The 17,740-nt window shown below is 37.5% G+C and overlaps 1 protein-coding gene across 1 annotated transcript in view; it reads right to left on the reverse strand.

The window, feature by feature from the left end:
* RYR3 (ryanodine receptor 3) overlaps positions 1-17,740 on the reverse strand; it is a 244,899-nt gene that overhangs the window by 31,710 nt on the left and 195,449 nt on the right. Inside the window, exons 78-89 of the mRNA XM_070935838.1 lie at positions 14,848-14,954; positions 13,719-13,770; positions 12,317-12,382; positions 11,664-11,763; positions 10,973-11,052; positions 9,042-9,118; positions 8,315-8,388; positions 8,074-8,091; positions 7,519-7,599; positions 6,964-7,052; positions 5,353-5,481; positions 1,540-1,644 (exon numbers count right to left, since the gene is read on the reverse strand). Coding sequence (XP_070791939.1) covers positions 1,540-1,644; positions 5,353-5,481; positions 6,964-7,052; positions 7,519-7,599; positions 8,074-8,091; positions 8,315-8,388; positions 9,042-9,118; positions 10,973-11,052; positions 11,664-11,763; positions 12,317-12,382; positions 13,719-13,770; positions 14,848-14,954 — 978 coding nt within the window. The remainder of the gene's footprint in view (positions 1-1,539; positions 1,645-5,352; positions 5,482-6,963; positions 7,053-7,518; positions 7,600-8,073; positions 8,092-8,314; positions 8,389-9,041; positions 9,119-10,972; positions 11,053-11,663; positions 11,764-12,316; positions 12,383-13,718; positions 13,771-14,847; positions 14,955-17,740) is intronic.

Here is a 17,740-nt window from a genome sequence, read left to right on the forward strand (position 1 = left end):
CAGGAAATTATTCTGTGAATCTCTGGAAGGAAATGGATTCATGCCATTTTTTAAAATGTATGCCTTCTCAAGAAACATCAAAGGGACATTTCCTAAGACAAATAGGAAGTACTCTTGATGTTCGAATAAATAGATAGGATAATGTGACGGACATTGGCAGGTAAATTACACATATTGTAAAGAACTATCTTGTGCTAGACATTTTATTTTTGCTTTTTCTTTTACACAAAGTACATTAAATTATGAGATTAACCAGCATCAGTGTGTTGAAAGAAAGAATAAAGATGAAGAATCGGATTATCAATTGCTACTAATCTTATTAACTATCTACCATCTCTTGAATCAGAAGTAGCCTACCTTAAATACCAGTTGTTAGGGAGTAATTGTAGTAGAGAGTGGTTTGTCTTCTATGCACACTGCTGGGCTTTCTTGGTGCATTTAGCTGGCCAACTTGTGATTTATAATACTAGATCACAACAGCCTTTGATCAACCTTCTAACCGAAATCTTACATTGAAATAATAGAAAATACTTGCTGCTCAGATTTTAGATTTTGGTAGTGGTTTGCTCTCCGAGCTTGCCATTTAGTTCCCGAATGTTTCATTACCAGGCTAGGCAACATCATCAGTGGGAGTTTTGTAGAAGTGTTTTGTCCTATTCCTCTTTAGCTTATATAAACAGCAACATAATATATAACATAAACAACAATATACAACATAAAAAATGAATTGCAACAATTATAATCAATTCTATGTCGGACAAACAGGACGGCAATTGAAAACAAGAATTCATGAACATCGGCTAGCAGTTAAACAGCGTGACCAAAAATCCCTGATCTCAAACCACATTGACAATGAACACCACCAGTTCAATTGGGAAGGAACAAAAATCATCCACCACACACGTGAATTTATTGAAGCCTGGTATTCTACAAAAAGATAATTAACAAACATATTCATTTAGATCCAGCATATGAACACATAAGAAACCCAGACCATTTGAACAACCAATCAACAGGGAACCAATCAGCTTCTCAGAATTTAAATATAGCACCAAACAAACGGCCAGCTGACCATACTGGCACACATGACATATACATGCCAAAGAAGAATAGGACAAGACACTTCTACAAAACTCCTACTGATGATGTTACCTAGCTGGTAATGAAACATTCAGAAACTAAATGGCAAGCTCTGAGAGCAAACCACTATCAAAATCTTATGTTCTTAAATTCAAATGTGCTCTTTGTTGTGTTTCAATCCCGTGTTCACTTAAATCAGAAATCCTGACTCTCTAATAGATCAAACTTAAGCTTTCCCACTTCAGGTGGGGAACCAGCATCTCTGGTTTAATTCAAATCAGGATTACAGCACTTAATGCTATGTGTGTGTGGTAGGAGAGTAGTAGGACAAATCAGCAGGCACATGGCTGTGATGCTTATTTCTAGCTTCACAAACCTTAGTTTATGAAATATGAAATAAAATGTATATACTTGATCAACTGATTTACATTTTTAGCAAAGATGATGAATAAAATTTACCTGGGAAAGCTTCATTTGCATGTTAGCAAAAACATGAAGAAAGCCAACAACTGCATCCCATAGTCTACTGTGAGCCAAACTCTGCTGATTTCCAATGCAAGGCCCCTACAATTAAAGAATGATGTTTTAAGTCTTCTTTTTAAGCATCTATCTCAATAAGTATTGTTATTATTTAATTATTGATAAATAATTAAATCTAAATCTACAAAGAACTCTGACCATTTAGCAACAATGAACAATATAAAGCTTAAAACACATAGTAATGATACAATATACTCTAAAGCATGAGGTACAGTAACAATGAATAAGAATTGTAACAAAATCATCATAAAATAATTTATTTATTTATTTATTTATTTATTTATTTGTTTAAATTTCTATACCGCCCTTCTCCAAATAGGACTCAGGGCGGTGCACAGCCTAAGTAAAAACAAAGCATACAAAATTTAAAAAACAGTATTAAAATAATTAGATATTCTGGCCGTAAATTAAAACAACCCAATTTAAAACCAATTTAAAATTTAGCTCAAGCCAGCCCAGCTAGTTGAAATAAATAAGTTTTCAGGGCCCAACGAAAAATCCGGAGGTCTGTTATTATACGTAACTCCGGGGGAAGGTTATTCCAGAGGGTAGGCGCCGTCACAGAGAAGGCTCTCCCCCTGGGGGTCGCCAGCCGACATTGTCTGGCGGACGGCACCCTTAGGAGGCCCACTCTGTGCGAGCGTACTGGCCGGTGGGAGGCTATTGGTGGCAGTAGGCGGTCCCGTAAGTACCCCGGCCCTAAGCCATGGAGTGCTTTAAAGGTGGTCACCAACACCTTGAAGCGCACCCGGAAGACCACCGGGAGCCAGTGCAGCTCGCGCAGGAGAGGTGTCACATGGGAGCGCCTCGTCGCCCCCATAATCCCCCGCGCGGCCGCATTCTGGACCAGGTGGAGCCTCCGGGTGCACCCCAAGGGGAGCCCCATGTAGAGAGCGTTGTAGTAGTCCAGGCGGGAAGTGACTAGTGACTGAGTGACTGTGCGTAGAGAGTCCCGATCTAGAAAGGGGCGCAACTGGCGTATCAGGCGAGCCTGATAAAAAGCCCCCCTGGCCACGGCCGTCAAATGGTCTTCTAGAGACAGCCGTGCATCCAGGAGGACGCCCAAGTTGCGAGCCCTCTCCGTGGGGGCGAGTGATTCGCCCCCAATAGCCAGCGATGGCGTCAGCTGGCTATATCGGGACGCTGGAAGCCACAGCCACTCGGTCTTGGAGGGGTTGAGTCGGAGCCTGTTTCTCCCCATCCAGGCCCGCACGGCCTCCAGGCACTGGGACATCACTTCAAGGGCATCGTTGGGGTGGCCTGGGGTGGAGATGTACAGCTGGGTGTCATCAGCGTACTGATGGAACTCCACCCCGAAGCCACGGATGATCTCACCCAGCGGCTTTACATAAATGTTGAACAGAAGGGGCGAGAGGACCGACCCTTGTGGCACCCCACAAGCAAGGTGCCTCGGGGTCGACCGCTGCCCCCCCGTCAACACAGATTGCGACCGGTCAGAGAGGTAGGAGGAGAACCACCGCAGAACGGTGCCCCCCACCCCCAACCCCGCCAACCGGTGCAACATGATACCATGGTCGATGGTATCAAAAGCCGCTGAGAGGTCTAACAGGACCAGGATAGAGGAGCAACCCCTATCCCGAGCCCTCCAGAGATCATCCACCAACGCGACCAATGCCGTTTCCGTGCTGTGCCCAGGTCGGAAGCCGGACTGGAGCGGGTCTAGATAGACAGTTTCATCCAGGTACTGGGGAAGCTGTTGTGCTACCACACTCTCAACAACCTTCGCAACAAAGCGAAGGTTGGAGACTGGACGATAGTTAGCCAAAACAGTCGGATCCAGAGAGGGCTTCTTGAGGAGGGGCCTCACAACCGCTTCTTTCAAAGCGGCCGGCAGGACCCCCTCACTCAAAGAAGCGTTAACAATCTTCTGGAGCCAGCCTCGTGTCACCTCCCGGGAAGCCAGTACCAACCAGGAGGGACACGGGTCCAATAAACATGTGGTCGTGTTCAGCCGTCCCAGGACCCTGTCCATGTCCTCGGGAGCTACAGGATCGAACTCCCCCCAGATAACACTCTCAAGACCTGCCTCAGTCATCCCGTCCGGACATACCCAGTCAGAGGCCAGCCCTTCCCGAATCTGAGTGATTTTGTCATACAGATACTGCACAAAGTCCTCAGCTCGGCCCTGCAAGGGGTCATCCCGCGCTTCCAGATGGAGGAGGGAGCGGGTCACCCTAAACAGGGCGGCCGGGCGATTATCTGATGACGCGATAAGAGCGGCAAAATAGCTAGATTTTGCCGCTTTTATTGCCACTAGGTAGGTCTTAATATGAGACCTCACCAGTGTTCGGTCGGATTCGGAGCGGCTGGTCCTCCAACTACTCTCCAGGCGTCTTTTCCGGCGCTTCATCTCCCTAAGCTCCTCGGAAAACCAAGGAGCTAGGTGAGTTCGGTGCCGGGTCAGAGGCCGCAAAGGCACGACACGGTCCAAGGCCCCGGCAGCCGCACTATCCCAGGCGGCCACCAGGTCCTCAGCCGAGTCGTGAGCCAGAGTCTCAGGAAATGGCCCAAGCTCCATCTGGAACCTATCAGGGTCCATCAGGCCCTGATAATATGTATTTATTAAAATGATCAAAACTACTCTGTAAGAACTTCTAGAAATCTGTTATTGACAGGTCAAACGTAGCAGCTTCTAAGAGATACTTTCCATAAAAGATAGATCTGCTAGATCATAGCAGAAAAGACATGAGCAAAGGTAAATGGAAAAACAGAACATGAAACAAAATGAAATTGGATGCAAGTATTAGAAGGTAAGAAGGCATTTTGAGACAACTTTCTGAAGGTGCTTCTTCAAGAGTCAACTGAACTTTCTGGTTTTTCTTTGAAGACATTTTGCTTCTCATTCAAGCAGAGCTGAAGAAGCTTCTTGGATGAGAAGCGAAACGTCTTCAAAGAAAAACCAGAAAGTCTTAGTCTTAGACTTAGAATAACTTTGTTGTCACTTTAAATCTACACTGATTGGCATACATTAAAATCAAATTTCATTGCATACAGCTCTCAAAGGTCACCACCTCCAATATACAATACATAAGCATGACTAAATAAATAAATAAATAAATAAATAAGTAAGTAAGCATAAACTATACCCACATATATTATATGACACAGAACAACAGCACAGTCTAGTTTGAATGTATACATATACATGCTGAGAAAAACAAATCTTGCAAGTTTATCTGATGGATGGCATAGGGAACCAAGCTGTTACAGCCTCTGGTAGCCCTGATAGAAATATTTTGAAACCTCCTCCCAGAATAACAGAAACAGACCATAAAGTGGGTGTGTGGAATGCTTTGAGTTCTAAGCACATCATGCTTATAAGCAGGATCCTGAATAATAGGAAGCGAGCTGTCCTCACCATTCTCTGTATGGCTCTTCTATCTGAGGCACTGTTGCCACCAAACCAAACAGTAATGCAGTTTGTTAAAAAGTCCAGTTGCCTTTTGAAAAAGCATCTTTGTGACAACCATGACCTGGATGACTCAGAATCTCCATAAACGATCTGTAGATATTATCTTCATTCTTTTTTTTTAAAAATGATTTTACAAATGGCAGTAATCATAAAATTCCACTAATTCCAGTAAAGTAAACCTTTGGCATCCATTCATGTCATTCATTCATTCATCCATATAATCATTCATTCATTCATTCATTCATTCATTCATTCATTCATTCAGCAAATTATATAACAAGGAGAAAGTTTTTACCTACTTGTATATATTCAGTTAGTGAATTAAAAATCTGCTTGGTTACAGCCAAAGCCTTAGAGAAGTTATATTGTCCAGATTCATCAATTATATCTTTGCCAGAGTAGTACCAATAAAAGTCACTGATTGATTCCTAAGAATAAAAAAATATGTGGTTTTCCTGTATATATTAATGAAACAATAATCAAACAGTATTCCAGAAGGAAATTGTCATATATATCATTTTTATATTTATCATTTTTTTCTAATTATTATGATAAAATCTGTGTCTACTCCAATAAATTCTGAATCCAAACAATAGCAAATAAAAAACTACTCACTTTTTTTAAAACTCCAAAAGAGAATATTTTATTATTTCAGTCACTATACACTACTTTAAAACACTTCCTATGCTGCCTTTCAATTAAGTTTACTTTTCGATGTTAAACAATGTAACAAACTGTTACATCACAATATGCATTTAAAACATCTTGAAACAAAACACTCTTAACCCAAAATATGTCCCCATACAAACTGTAAGACATAATGAGCAAATTTATACTATTTATTAATTTTTTTTTGTAGAAAAGAACAATTTTCTCCTGGTCCTGAAGAGATATTGAGGTCAGGATCAAGTAAAACCAGCTGGAAAAGTGCTCCAGAATCAGGATTCCAACCTAAACAGGGTTTAACTTCTCATAATCTAATTGGAAGAATTACTAACTCACAAACTAACTTTTAAAATGTAGATTTAAAAAAAAAAGTTAATGACTGCATGCTACACTTACTTAAATGCTTCAGCTTTTCTAGTCCTGGGAGCATTAAATAAACTGACTTTAATTCCCAGAATTCGTAGCCATGACAAAACTGTCTGAGAAATTATGGAAATTCAAGTCTTTTGTGCCTGGATTAGAAAAGGCTGCTTTACTTAAATATTCTGCCTTGAGTCAGGATCTGGATACTGATATTCCTGAAGCTTGGGTTTCACATTCCTGGGAATTGGATGGAAATCAGCTCACAACTTCCCAATCATTCTGTCCAAACAAATCCCTTCTTTTTAGTTTTGCAAGCCTCTTTGGACTGCTCTTTAAGTGCCGTAGTAAGATTGGCCTAAACATCTCTACACATCAGTGTCTTTACTGCTGTGTATAAAACCAGGGGATGTTTGAAAATCAAGTAGCAGCTTATTTGTTTTCTCAGGAAAACAGCATTCATTTTTAATTCCCTCACAGTGTCTGCAAGCATAAAGTAAAGCAATATTTTAAAAATCAATTTTTCCTCAGACATCAAATACTTCAGCTTCAAGGTACAGGTAGGAAAAGAAAAACCTGAGTGTGATTCAAATCAAACATTTAAATCCCAATATGTTTTGCCGCAAATTAAAGTTAGGAAGAGTCATCAATATACTTCTAGGTTTTTTTCAAGGTTAGATTTTACACTTTCTATTCAAATTGGTTGCCATGCTGCTTCTCTTTTAATTAATACAATATAATTGAAAAAGAGGACACAATTACTGCATCATGGAACTGTAAGAAGGAAAAAGAATAGACACCAAGTATGATGAAAGCCAAAACCTGTAATGGCAAAGGATTTTCAAAACAGAGTGATATAATATAAAATATTTTTTTCCGTTTACCTGAAGCCGCAAAAGATAATCTACTGTGCTAATGATAATATTCACTGTTGTAGTATTGCCCATTTGTGTGCGCAGGTAATTCTGAAAATCTGAAAGGTAAAATAATTTGTGTGCTATATAAATAAAAGATTTCATATAGTCTTCCTTATTTTCATAATTTTTTTTGTTCATTTAGAAAATGAAAAATTGTGTATTGTTTTGAAAGGAAACTGCATTCATAACCACCCCGATGGATACCACAGTAATTGTGTCTAATAATATGAAAGAAGTGCAATCTTTTTAATGAAAGTTATATGAAATAGTAATTGCATAACATATTACATAGCAAAACTTCTCACTTACTAGATTTGAATTTAATAAAATGGCAATTTGATTTGTATCTTGAAAGAACTTATACATGTGAAAAATTATTTCTGAGTCCACCTCATCTGAGAAACTGATTAACTATTGAAGAATTGAAAATCAATTTAAGAATGAAAGATATTGGAATAACCTATTCCCCCAAAGATTTAAATCAAACAGTAAATTGCTGAAAATATATTGCACATCACTTACCATTGTTATGACCTTCACACAGCAGTTGTAAAAATCTAAATAGATCTTTAGTAAACTCATCATTCTGTAGTACTTTCTCACCTTGAAAATATACAGTACAATGAATTACGCGATAATCAATTGTTTCTAAACATGCAGAACAAATAGTCTTTCAACAGCATCCTTCAAACTAAGTGATTGTAATAAAAAGCAAATACTGTAAGCTAATTTACAGTAGTTCGTTCTTTTTAAAAAAAGAAATACTTTGGGGAAATGATAAAAGCAAACTATAAAACAGAAAAAGCAAAGCTAAAATATTTAGCACTCCAAAGCATTCATGATCAAACTACAGGACTAAAAATCTAATAGGAAATGGTTAGTCATTATCAAACCATGCCTTAGGTATGAAAGACGCTTCTTTAATTAAGCATCAAATTGTTTCTTCAAGCCCCATACACAATCATCTGCAGACCATGAAAGTTAACCTAAAAGATATCTATGAAGATGCAATTAAAGAAGATTTCTTTCTGTATTTGCCACACACAATAGCATCAAAAGCTGTAAACCCAAACATACCACGCTCACGTATGATGACTGTGGATCAAAGAAAAATAATAAGAATACAAAATAAGCAAGTTATAATTACATTATATATTTTATTAAATGTTTTCTTGGAAACTAAATGAAACAGCATAGTTTAACCGCACATCATTTTAAGGAGGTTAAATAAAGAGACCTTAAGTGAACTGAACAATTGGGCTGAAAAAGAAAAAAAAAATTAAATGTAAATCTATCTGAATTCATTCATTGTACGTACGTGTTCCTTCTTCAGTAACCATTCCAAGGCCTTCTGCTTTATTTTGCCTCTCGAAGGCATTCAAATCAAGAACGCTTATTAAAAAAAGACAATAAAGAAAAGATTGCTGAATCTAATAAGACTGAATAATAATTTAGCAAATCATTCAAACAATAAAAAAATGAATTATAAAGGTTTAAAAATGATACATTTGAAAGATGAACAGTTTCACTGAAATCAGTATTAAATTCTTCTCTATCAATATTACCTCCTAAACCCAAACCAGTTTTTCAATATTCCTTCTGTTGATATCACTGCAATATATCAATTGAGACAAAAATTAGCTTAATCCACTAAATGCTTTCTCCTTTTTTTCATCAATGGTCAGGGCAGTAAGAATCTGGTGTTCCTGGATAAACAGATTTACTCTTTAAACTGTTGTTGTTATTAACAATAACAACCAGTTAAGAATGCTGGCATGAAAATATTGTAAAGATTCTTAAAGGGCAAACTAATGCATGCCCCAGAACAAAATCCATCCATTGCATCTCAGTTCACGTTATCACATTTCTCCAGAGTTTTTGAAAAAACATGAATTTGGAAAAGTATATTCCACTGAAGATGTGAAAGATCAGATTAGGGACTGATCTTCATAGAGAAAATCTATTTATATGGACATTGACAACAACGTGATAGCATATAGTCAAAATTCCATTCATACATGCAGCTGAGCACAGAAAGTCTTTACCTGCAAGATTGCATTAAGCCAGAGATAGATTGAAAAAAACCAGCATCCTTTTTCTCTTTCAAATAATCCAACATTTTCTGAATCAGAGATTGAAAAATATTTATATTAAAAACAGTCTGAATTTGTTTAATGACAAGAATATATTTTTGCTAAAACAAGAATAAGTTACAATCTTAACATATTATTGGCACCTTTGGGCTTGGCTTGGGAACTTGGATAATGTAAGCTTATATATGGTATGTTTAAAGGCTGTCTTGGCTGGACCCCGTGCTGCTACGAGGGGAGTCTGGAAATGGGCATGGAATTGGAGGTGGTGGGTTGGTCCTAGAGTAAAGCCTGGAATAAGGGAGGGGATGGGGGTGGCTGAGATAGAGTGAGGTAAGGGCCATCAGTATTATGACAGGCACAGGGGACATCACAGCAATCTGAAAGAGACAATTCACAGGCTGATTTCTTAGATAACCATGATAATTTCTACCTACCAACCCTCAATATTCACCCTTGAGGATAGGTGACAGGATCCTTTTATTTTATTTTTTTTAATATATACTTTTTATTAAGGATTTTCACAGAAGTAGTGAATCAACATTAAATAATATAGAGTGAGATTTGAAAAATAAAGGTAAGAAAAAAATGAAAAGAAATTCAAATGGAAAAAAGAACAAAAGATATCCAAAGAAATTACTTCCAATCTTCTTTACACCAGTTACAAAATTTATTTTCACTCCTTCCTCATTAAAATTACATCATAAGTCTCTTCTGCTCATATTCAACAATTTTTAATTAGCAAATCCATAAATTACCAGGTTTTTTTCCCCCATTTTATGCAAAAAAAATCCATAATAGGTTCCAGTCTTTAATAAAAGTTCTTGCAGGACAAGTGATCAGGTCCTTGATGCATGATTTGATCATGCAGAAGTCTACCAACTTGGCTTGTGTGGACCCAGAGTAGGAATTCCCATCTTGGAAATTTGCCCACCCAAATTTGGAAATTTGCACTAGCTCCAAACCAGGGTAGAGAGATGGATGTGGTGGCAGTAGTAATTTGAGAGCCCTTCGTCGCTTTTAAAGGTCTACACTATAAATAACTAGAAGTGAGGGTGAAGTTGGGCATCAAAAATTAGCTAGGTTTATTGCTGCTGTGCATCATCTTTCCTGCTATATCCCTGCCTAAAATGCTATACCCATTCATTAGAAGCTGAAGCCCAAGCCTAATGGGTTCTTGGGGATTTTAACCTGTCTCCCAGCAGAACTGTGTTTAGGATTCAGGAATTCATGGCCTCCAACTTATTGATGGCCCGAGTCACGCTGAAGTAAAGATAAAAGAGTCCCTATGAATTTTACTCCACTAGTCATGTCTGACTATAGGTGCTCATCTCTGTTTCAAGGCCATTGAGCCAACTCTGTCGGAAGACATTTCCGTGCTCATGTGGCTAGCATGACATCATGGAGCATTGATATCTTACCACTGAAGTGGTACCTATTATTATCTACCTGCATTTGCATGCTTTCGAGCTGCTAGGCTGGCAGAAGCTGGGGTGAGGGCGGGAGCTCGCCCCGTCACATGGTATTCAGGTTTCGAACCTGGTCTGCTGACTTTCCAGCCAACAAACCCAGTGTCTTAACTACTGAGCCCGCCGCATCACCCCATGCTGAAGATCAGACATTAAATTTAGGTTTTATCTTGGCGTAGTTGCAATGTTATCTAAAAGTGAAGAACATTACTCGGTGGGCTTAGGTGCTATACAGAGAGCAACAGTAGTTTGGTAGCCATTATTTGTTCAGAAATTTTGAACCTAAAAATATGTGCAAATACAAATAAATAAAAGTAAAGTTATATAAAATTTCATGCAAACTGGTATTGTCGCCTTTAAAATTCTTAAAAGCATATGCACCCACAGAGACAATTGCATAACTATGAATGTGGTTACCTGTTGAACAACGGAGTTACCTCCATTTAGAACAGCAATACCAAGCTTCAGGGTTTCAACTACCATGGGCCCCATTTCGCCTGTCGATCAGGAATACAGTGCTTACATTGTGGTCACAAAATGATTATTTAAAAAAGTTCTAAGCTTAAAAACAAGTTTAAAATCAGATGGATATGCAGGTAATAGCCAACTGTTGCCAAGCAATTGCAACATCAGGAAGGAGTATAGAAGCTGGAGAAGTACCAGGGCCTGAAGAAGGAATTAGAGTGGATGTGAAAAATAAAGGCCAGAATGGTTCCAGTGGTGGCAAGAACACTCAGGCTGTGACTCCTAAACTGGGAGAGGGTCCTGGAACCCTCCACAGATGTACAGATTCTGGAACAACTTGAAAGCTCTGTTGAATATTAATAAGGGAGACCCCACATTCTGACCCCACATTCAACAAGCTCTCTGACCAGAAGAGTGCAGTGCTAGGAATAGCTAAGATAATATGCAAAACTCTCAAATTCTCAGGCCTCTGGAGAGGACCTGAAATTGAGGAAGGCACACATCATCCATAGAGGTGAGAAGTGAATTTATTATAGCCTGTTTAATGACTGACTGACTTTCTTTTCAAGACAGAATGAAATATATACATGCAAAGAAATACATAAATAAAAATCAAATAACCTTTTCATTTTTACTGTATTACCTTTGCTGGCACTGATCATCTGCAATACCATTTCAGCAGCTCCACGTTCATGGAGTCGGGATTGCTGATAGAGGGTTTTCTGCTTTTCCATTTCTTTTTCCTGAATGTCAGAATACAGATACATATTGTGGTATCTGCCATCAGTACCAAATTTGTAAGACTTTGAAAACAATAAACTTTAAAAAAAAAAAAAAACTTTCACAAACCGATTAAAACACATATTAAAAGAATAAATTAGCCATGATAATCACTCTAATGCAGCAACATTTGTTAAGGGCTTATTTTTAAAATAATTTCCCTAACAGATTTTTATAAAAAGTTTTACCCACAATTGATAAAGTAATAGGCATGGAATAAATGCTGCAAAAGGAAAAGTTTAAATTTTAAAAGAACAGCAAGCAACATTTGTGGGTTTTTTTAAAATATGGAACAAAAGACAGATAGAAATTAAGGTGAAAAGAATAAAGGAAAAAAAGTAAGGAGAAGGAAATAAAGACATGATTGTCAAAAATTTAAAAAATAATAATGATTATGTATAACATTATGTTAATTTATGAAGTTTGAATAAAATGGGCACCCTATCTGAAATGACTGCATCATTTCTAATAGCTATATAAATTACGAATGATCTGATTTTAAAGAAAACAACTAACTTCAAATGTCTTCTCCTTTTCTTCTTCCTCTTCCTCCTCATTACCATCTTGCTCACTCTGACAGCTCTTTTCTCATTAGAAAAAAAATACAGACTCAGATAATGAATAAGCTGAAACAAGTCAAAGACATTTTAAAAAAACAGTTCATAAGCAGAGGATTGACCATTTCATGGATGGATTTGCAAATTAATGTCTCAAAGATCAAGGCAGTTGTGTTTCAAAGAGAAAAGGATGCAAAAAAATAGAGCAAGTAAATAAATGTACATACTTTAGTGGAATGTTTACTAAATAGGGGGAAATCATGAATAAGATTGCAATATGAAAATTCAGTAGAAAACTGGCCAGTAGTAAGTTTTCTTTTATAATGTATATATATTATATTTCATCCATGTATGAATTGTTTTTAGAAATTTATTCCATCTGGCCATGATTTTGCACAGAGTTGAGTGGTTTATTGAATAAATAAAGAAGAAAGAGTTGGGTAGGAATATCTATGTGTGCCAAAGATGTACAGTACGAAGGGAAATTAAGATCCTATAATATTCTAAATCTCTACATTTAAGGGAAACTTTGATCTAAATTGGCAAGATCAAGAGCCAGATTCATCAATAGAGGGCAACTGTTGAAGAACTCTTTAATGAAGAAATGATTTTATCAAATTTTGATTTGGTTTTTATTTTTTAGCAGTAAATTCTAATGGATTTACATCCAATGAGATAAAAGTCTTTGGGGACAGAATTTACCTTATATTGTAAATACCGTGTTTCCCCGAAAATAAGACCTTGTCTTATATTTTTTTGAACTCTGAAATAAGCGCTTGGCCTTATTGCCATTCGTGCAAAAGCCCGATTGGGCTTATTATCAGGGGATGTCTTATTTTGGGGGAAACAGGGTATATAATATTGGTTGATCTTGAAAAAACTAAATACTATTTAGATTGATTAGTAGTGGGATGGAAGATAACCAGAAAATGTCAAACTGGAGATTAGATTGGAAAATAAAAGATGTTCCTGAACAAGGCAGTGACAATTTCTATATTACTGCTATGAAAGCTGCAGATATTTCCATGAAAACACGATGAAATCCAGCGCAACTAAAAGTCAATTTTATCTTTTATTACTAGGAATCCTTCTTTTTCCTCCAAAATTTGCTGTTGGATTGTTTTATCTCTTTATTTACCTTGTTTTTTCTGTGGCTTTCTATGTTTGATGGTTTGCTGATACAGTCATTTAAAAAGATGGATTAGTAACATCATTAGTAATAGAATCTATTATTAACAGTAAAATGGCAGTCACAAATAGAAAATGCTGAATATTATTTTAAGATTTCAGATGTACCTGAAAAAAACAGAGATGGCATTCTAAATATAAATTGTTTTTAGGTAGATATTTAAATTACTCACCTTTGCCATCATTGCTGAATATGCAGTGTACAAAGGATCATTTTCTAGTTTGCTGTAGAAAAGTATGAAAGAAAGAAATACATTTGTTCCCGGAAAGGCTTTACAAGTTACTGAACTGAAGTTGCAGGATTTATTAAAGCAGGGAAACTTTCATCTTGTTACAACCCCATGATACCTGATACGATCTTATAAGCTTATAGGTATAGATTCCATATCAGATTCTTTATTAAAACATGTATTTACCCAGTGCTTTTGCAATTGAAGAATATATCTATCTACCCCACATGAGAATTTTTTTTTCTATTATGCCTTGGAAATGGTTACAAAGATTCTAGCCATGGCTTTGCTATACAGCTGATCTCTGATCATATCAAATACAAAATCAGTTCCTACAGCAGAAAACCTTAATTAATTCTAAATGTTTTACTATTGTGTTAAAAGGATTTTGGGAAACTTGCAAAATTCAATCTGAAAGAGATATATGTATTCGACTTTAAACATTACCTTTTTTTATGCTTCTTAATCTTTAAGATTAAGGCTGCATTAAGTATCACAGTATCACCTTTGACTTAAAAAAAAATCCAGAAAATATTTTAAAATGACCATGCAAACAGATGCCATGTCCAACTTGGTAATTCTCAGCATCTTTAAAAACAATAAAAAAAAAGGTATTTAAGAAAACTTGGGGTAAGGTAAGTGACTCTTTGTTTCTGAAGTCCTATGTTTTGATATATTATATGCATCACCATCTTGTAATTACTTTCTAGTTATGAGCCACGGTGGCGCAGTGGTTAGAGTGCAGTACTGCGGGCTACTTCTGCTGACTGCCGGCTGACTGCAATTTGGCACTTCAAATCTCACCAGGCTCAAGGTTGACTCAGTCTTCTATCCTTCCAAGGTCGGTAAAATGAGGATCCAGATTGTTGGGGGCAATATGCTGATTCTGTAAACCGCTTAGAGAGGGCTGTAAAGCACTATGAAGCAGTATGTAAGTCTAAGTGCTATTGCTATTCCTTATCATTTCTTTTGTCAAATTCATTGTATGTTATTATTTTTAATGTTGCTCTTCATACAGCTGGGTAGCATAACAAAGGCAGGAAGAAAAGGAGGTAAGTAGGAAGTTAGTTACCTTCTTTCAGTGAGAGCACTCCGACTGAAATGAAGAATAATCTGATGTAGAGGATCTGGATGGTTTTCATCCTCTTCTTCCTCATCTTCAGTTGTTTTGGGTGGAGTCTGTGCAAACATCACATTGGAATTTTATACATAAAAAGTATGTAATAGGAGAAAAAAAATAAGTGGGATAACTATCATTTCCATATTTTAATATTTAATATTTTCATATTGATATTTTAGCTGGAAGATTCAATTATGCAACACCTTTTCTTATATATATAAGATCAGTATTTTAATAGTAAAATATTCATACATTTAATTCCCTTTGGACTGACTTGCGTTTACTTATAAATAAAATTGTATAGGATTGCATAATCAGAACCTGGAAAAAATCTTGAGCCTAATTAAAAATCAGACTATTTTTTCTAGAAACAGATCTAGTTTATTACCTGAAGTCAGATTTGGTTTGTCTGGTTATCTAGATTCCTTTAGATCTGCCCACTATAGTTCAGCACGTTATGTGTAGTCTGTGACTTTAGCCCCATAAGGTAGATCAGAGTAACAAACCAATGCCATATAGACAAGTGCTACTTTTATTGTACAGCTAAAGTAATAGAGTTTTGCAAGTCTGAATGTGCTTCCCCCCCTCCCTCACTTTATTTTTGTGTAAACTAGAAAGGGGCAGGTCTGAAATGTTTACAAAATTTGTTTCTTGGAATAGGCTCAAGCTGTGCTTGCCTGATCACTGTCTTGGTGGCACCTCATTCTCCTGTCCTTCAAGACCATTTCCTATGCTCACTAAACTAGAATCTTCATGCTTGCTTCTGCAACAAGGATTGGAAATTGCTGTATCAACACCATTGAATCATCTGGAACTGGCAGCAAAGGAAGCAATTTATATATGTGATTGGCATTCGTCTCCCTTACCCTGGGAATTAGAGTTCTTTCAATTTGAATGACCTTCCTTCCTTCCTTCCTTCCTTCCTTCCTTCCTTCCTTCCTTCCTTCCTTCCTTTCCTTCCTCCCTCCCTTTTTTGCGTGCCCTGGACCAAAGTTTTATATCTACTTAATCACAGCAGAACACAATTGTATAATTTCCATCATAGGAAATTCAATGCATGTTTTACAACAAATTAACAATATTAAAGCAAACTCTTTGAAGAGAGATGCGTATAGTTATATACCATTTACCAGTTATATACCTCCCTGCAATGATATTCTCAACTAAATGTTACCATCTGATGAATGAGAATAATAATCTGATTATTGTGTTGATGGCGTAATGGATGTTTTCGTTGCTAAGTTACCATATGATTCATTGTTCTTTAAGCTGCAATAGACTAGCACAGAAACGGCTTAGAAAATTCTCACTTTATCTTTCACAGAGATTTCCACCATTTTATAAAAAAGTAACAGCTATATTTAAGTGAATAATCTGTCCATCTGTTCAATACCTTTAAGTAAAAAAGAAGAAAGAAACCTTTGCCCTTTAAAAATATTAAAGAGTACTATCAAAGACTATCAAAGAGGTCTACTTGTGCAGGGATCATCTTCTTAAAAACATTAAGAGAACATTGAGAAATCCAGAAGTATGAATGTGTGATCTGCAGGGCCGGATTTTCCTATAGGCTAACTAGGCTTCAGCCTAGGGCCTCAAGATCAAGAGGGGCCTACACAGTGGTGGGATTCTGCGGGTTCTAGGGGGTTTGGCCGAACCCTTTGTTAAGGGTTCGCCTCGCCCGCCCCTCGCCTCCCACCCGCGTGGCGCCAGCCTACCGTAGCCAGGGGTAGGCAATTGTGGCTCTTTTACAACCTGTGGACTTCAACTTCCAGAATTCCTGAGACAGCTTGGACAGTCCACAGGTTGTAAAAGAGCCACAATTGCCCACCCCTTCCCTAGCCTGAGTTCTGCTGCCTGGGATCCACGTGGGCTGCCACGTGGTTCCCCACCGGCTCCGGACGCAAGAGAGCAGGATGGAGAAAGCAGCTTCCACGCCTTCACTCACCCTCCCTCCCTCTCTGCTCTGTTGGATCGCCGGCCTTTCGCTTACCCCACCCACTCCCAATCTATTGCTGCCTCCGATGGCTAGAGGAAAAAAAAAACTTCAAATTCTTGCTGCGGGGCTTCAAAGGGCCGCCCTAGAGCCAATGGTGCAGCCGAACCCTTTGTTAAATTGCTGGCTTGCCCCGCCCCTCTGCACCACTATTTATTGCCAATAAATAGTGGTGGGCAAGGGGCGGGGGAGCCAGCAATTTAACAAAGGGTTCGGTGTTTTTTTTGTAATTTTATTGGCCCCCGGAGCTTCAGCATAGGCTAATTGGCCTCCCTGCTCTCAGCTGATTTGTCTCAGCTGTTTTGCTCAGGGCTCTTCTGCTTCCTTGCAAAGAGTGCTGATTTTTTTTCCCCTAGCTATGCTGAGAAACGAAACTGAAACTGCTTTGCTGTTGCTGCAAGGTTGGAAAATTAGGCAGGCAGAATTTTTTTCTTTTTCCTCACCAAAAAAGGTAGGTGCAAACAATGGGAAATTTAGGGAAAAAGAGGAGAGTTCAGGATTTTAAAACACAAAAGAAAAAAAGCTCTATTTAACTAGGGAATTGTAATAATTGAGATACTATTAATTGTATATTTCTGAAAGCAGAAATGGTTTGGAGGAATATATGGGGGAAATTATTTGGTTTATTATTATTGGTAAATATAATTAATTGATTTGTAAGAAATTGGATTGCATGGAAATAATTGGAATATTCATGTTCATATTGATTAATATACAAAAAAGGTAGTTATATAATTAATTGATTTATATTAAAATGTTGAATTTATATTAAACAACTAATATTACATAATTAACCAATGTGAGGATGGATATAAAAATAGATGACAATGGGAAGGGGTATAATATAGAATA

The sequence above is a fragment of the Pituophis catenifer genome, unplaced genomic scaffold (genome assembly GCF_029215685.1).
Source record: "Pituophis catenifer annectens isolate HBS135680 unplaced genomic scaffold, rPitCat1.0.hap2 SCAF_1, whole genome shotgun sequence".
Taxonomy (NCBI): Eukaryota; Metazoa; Chordata; class Lepidosauria; order Squamata; family Colubridae; genus Pituophis; species Pituophis catenifer.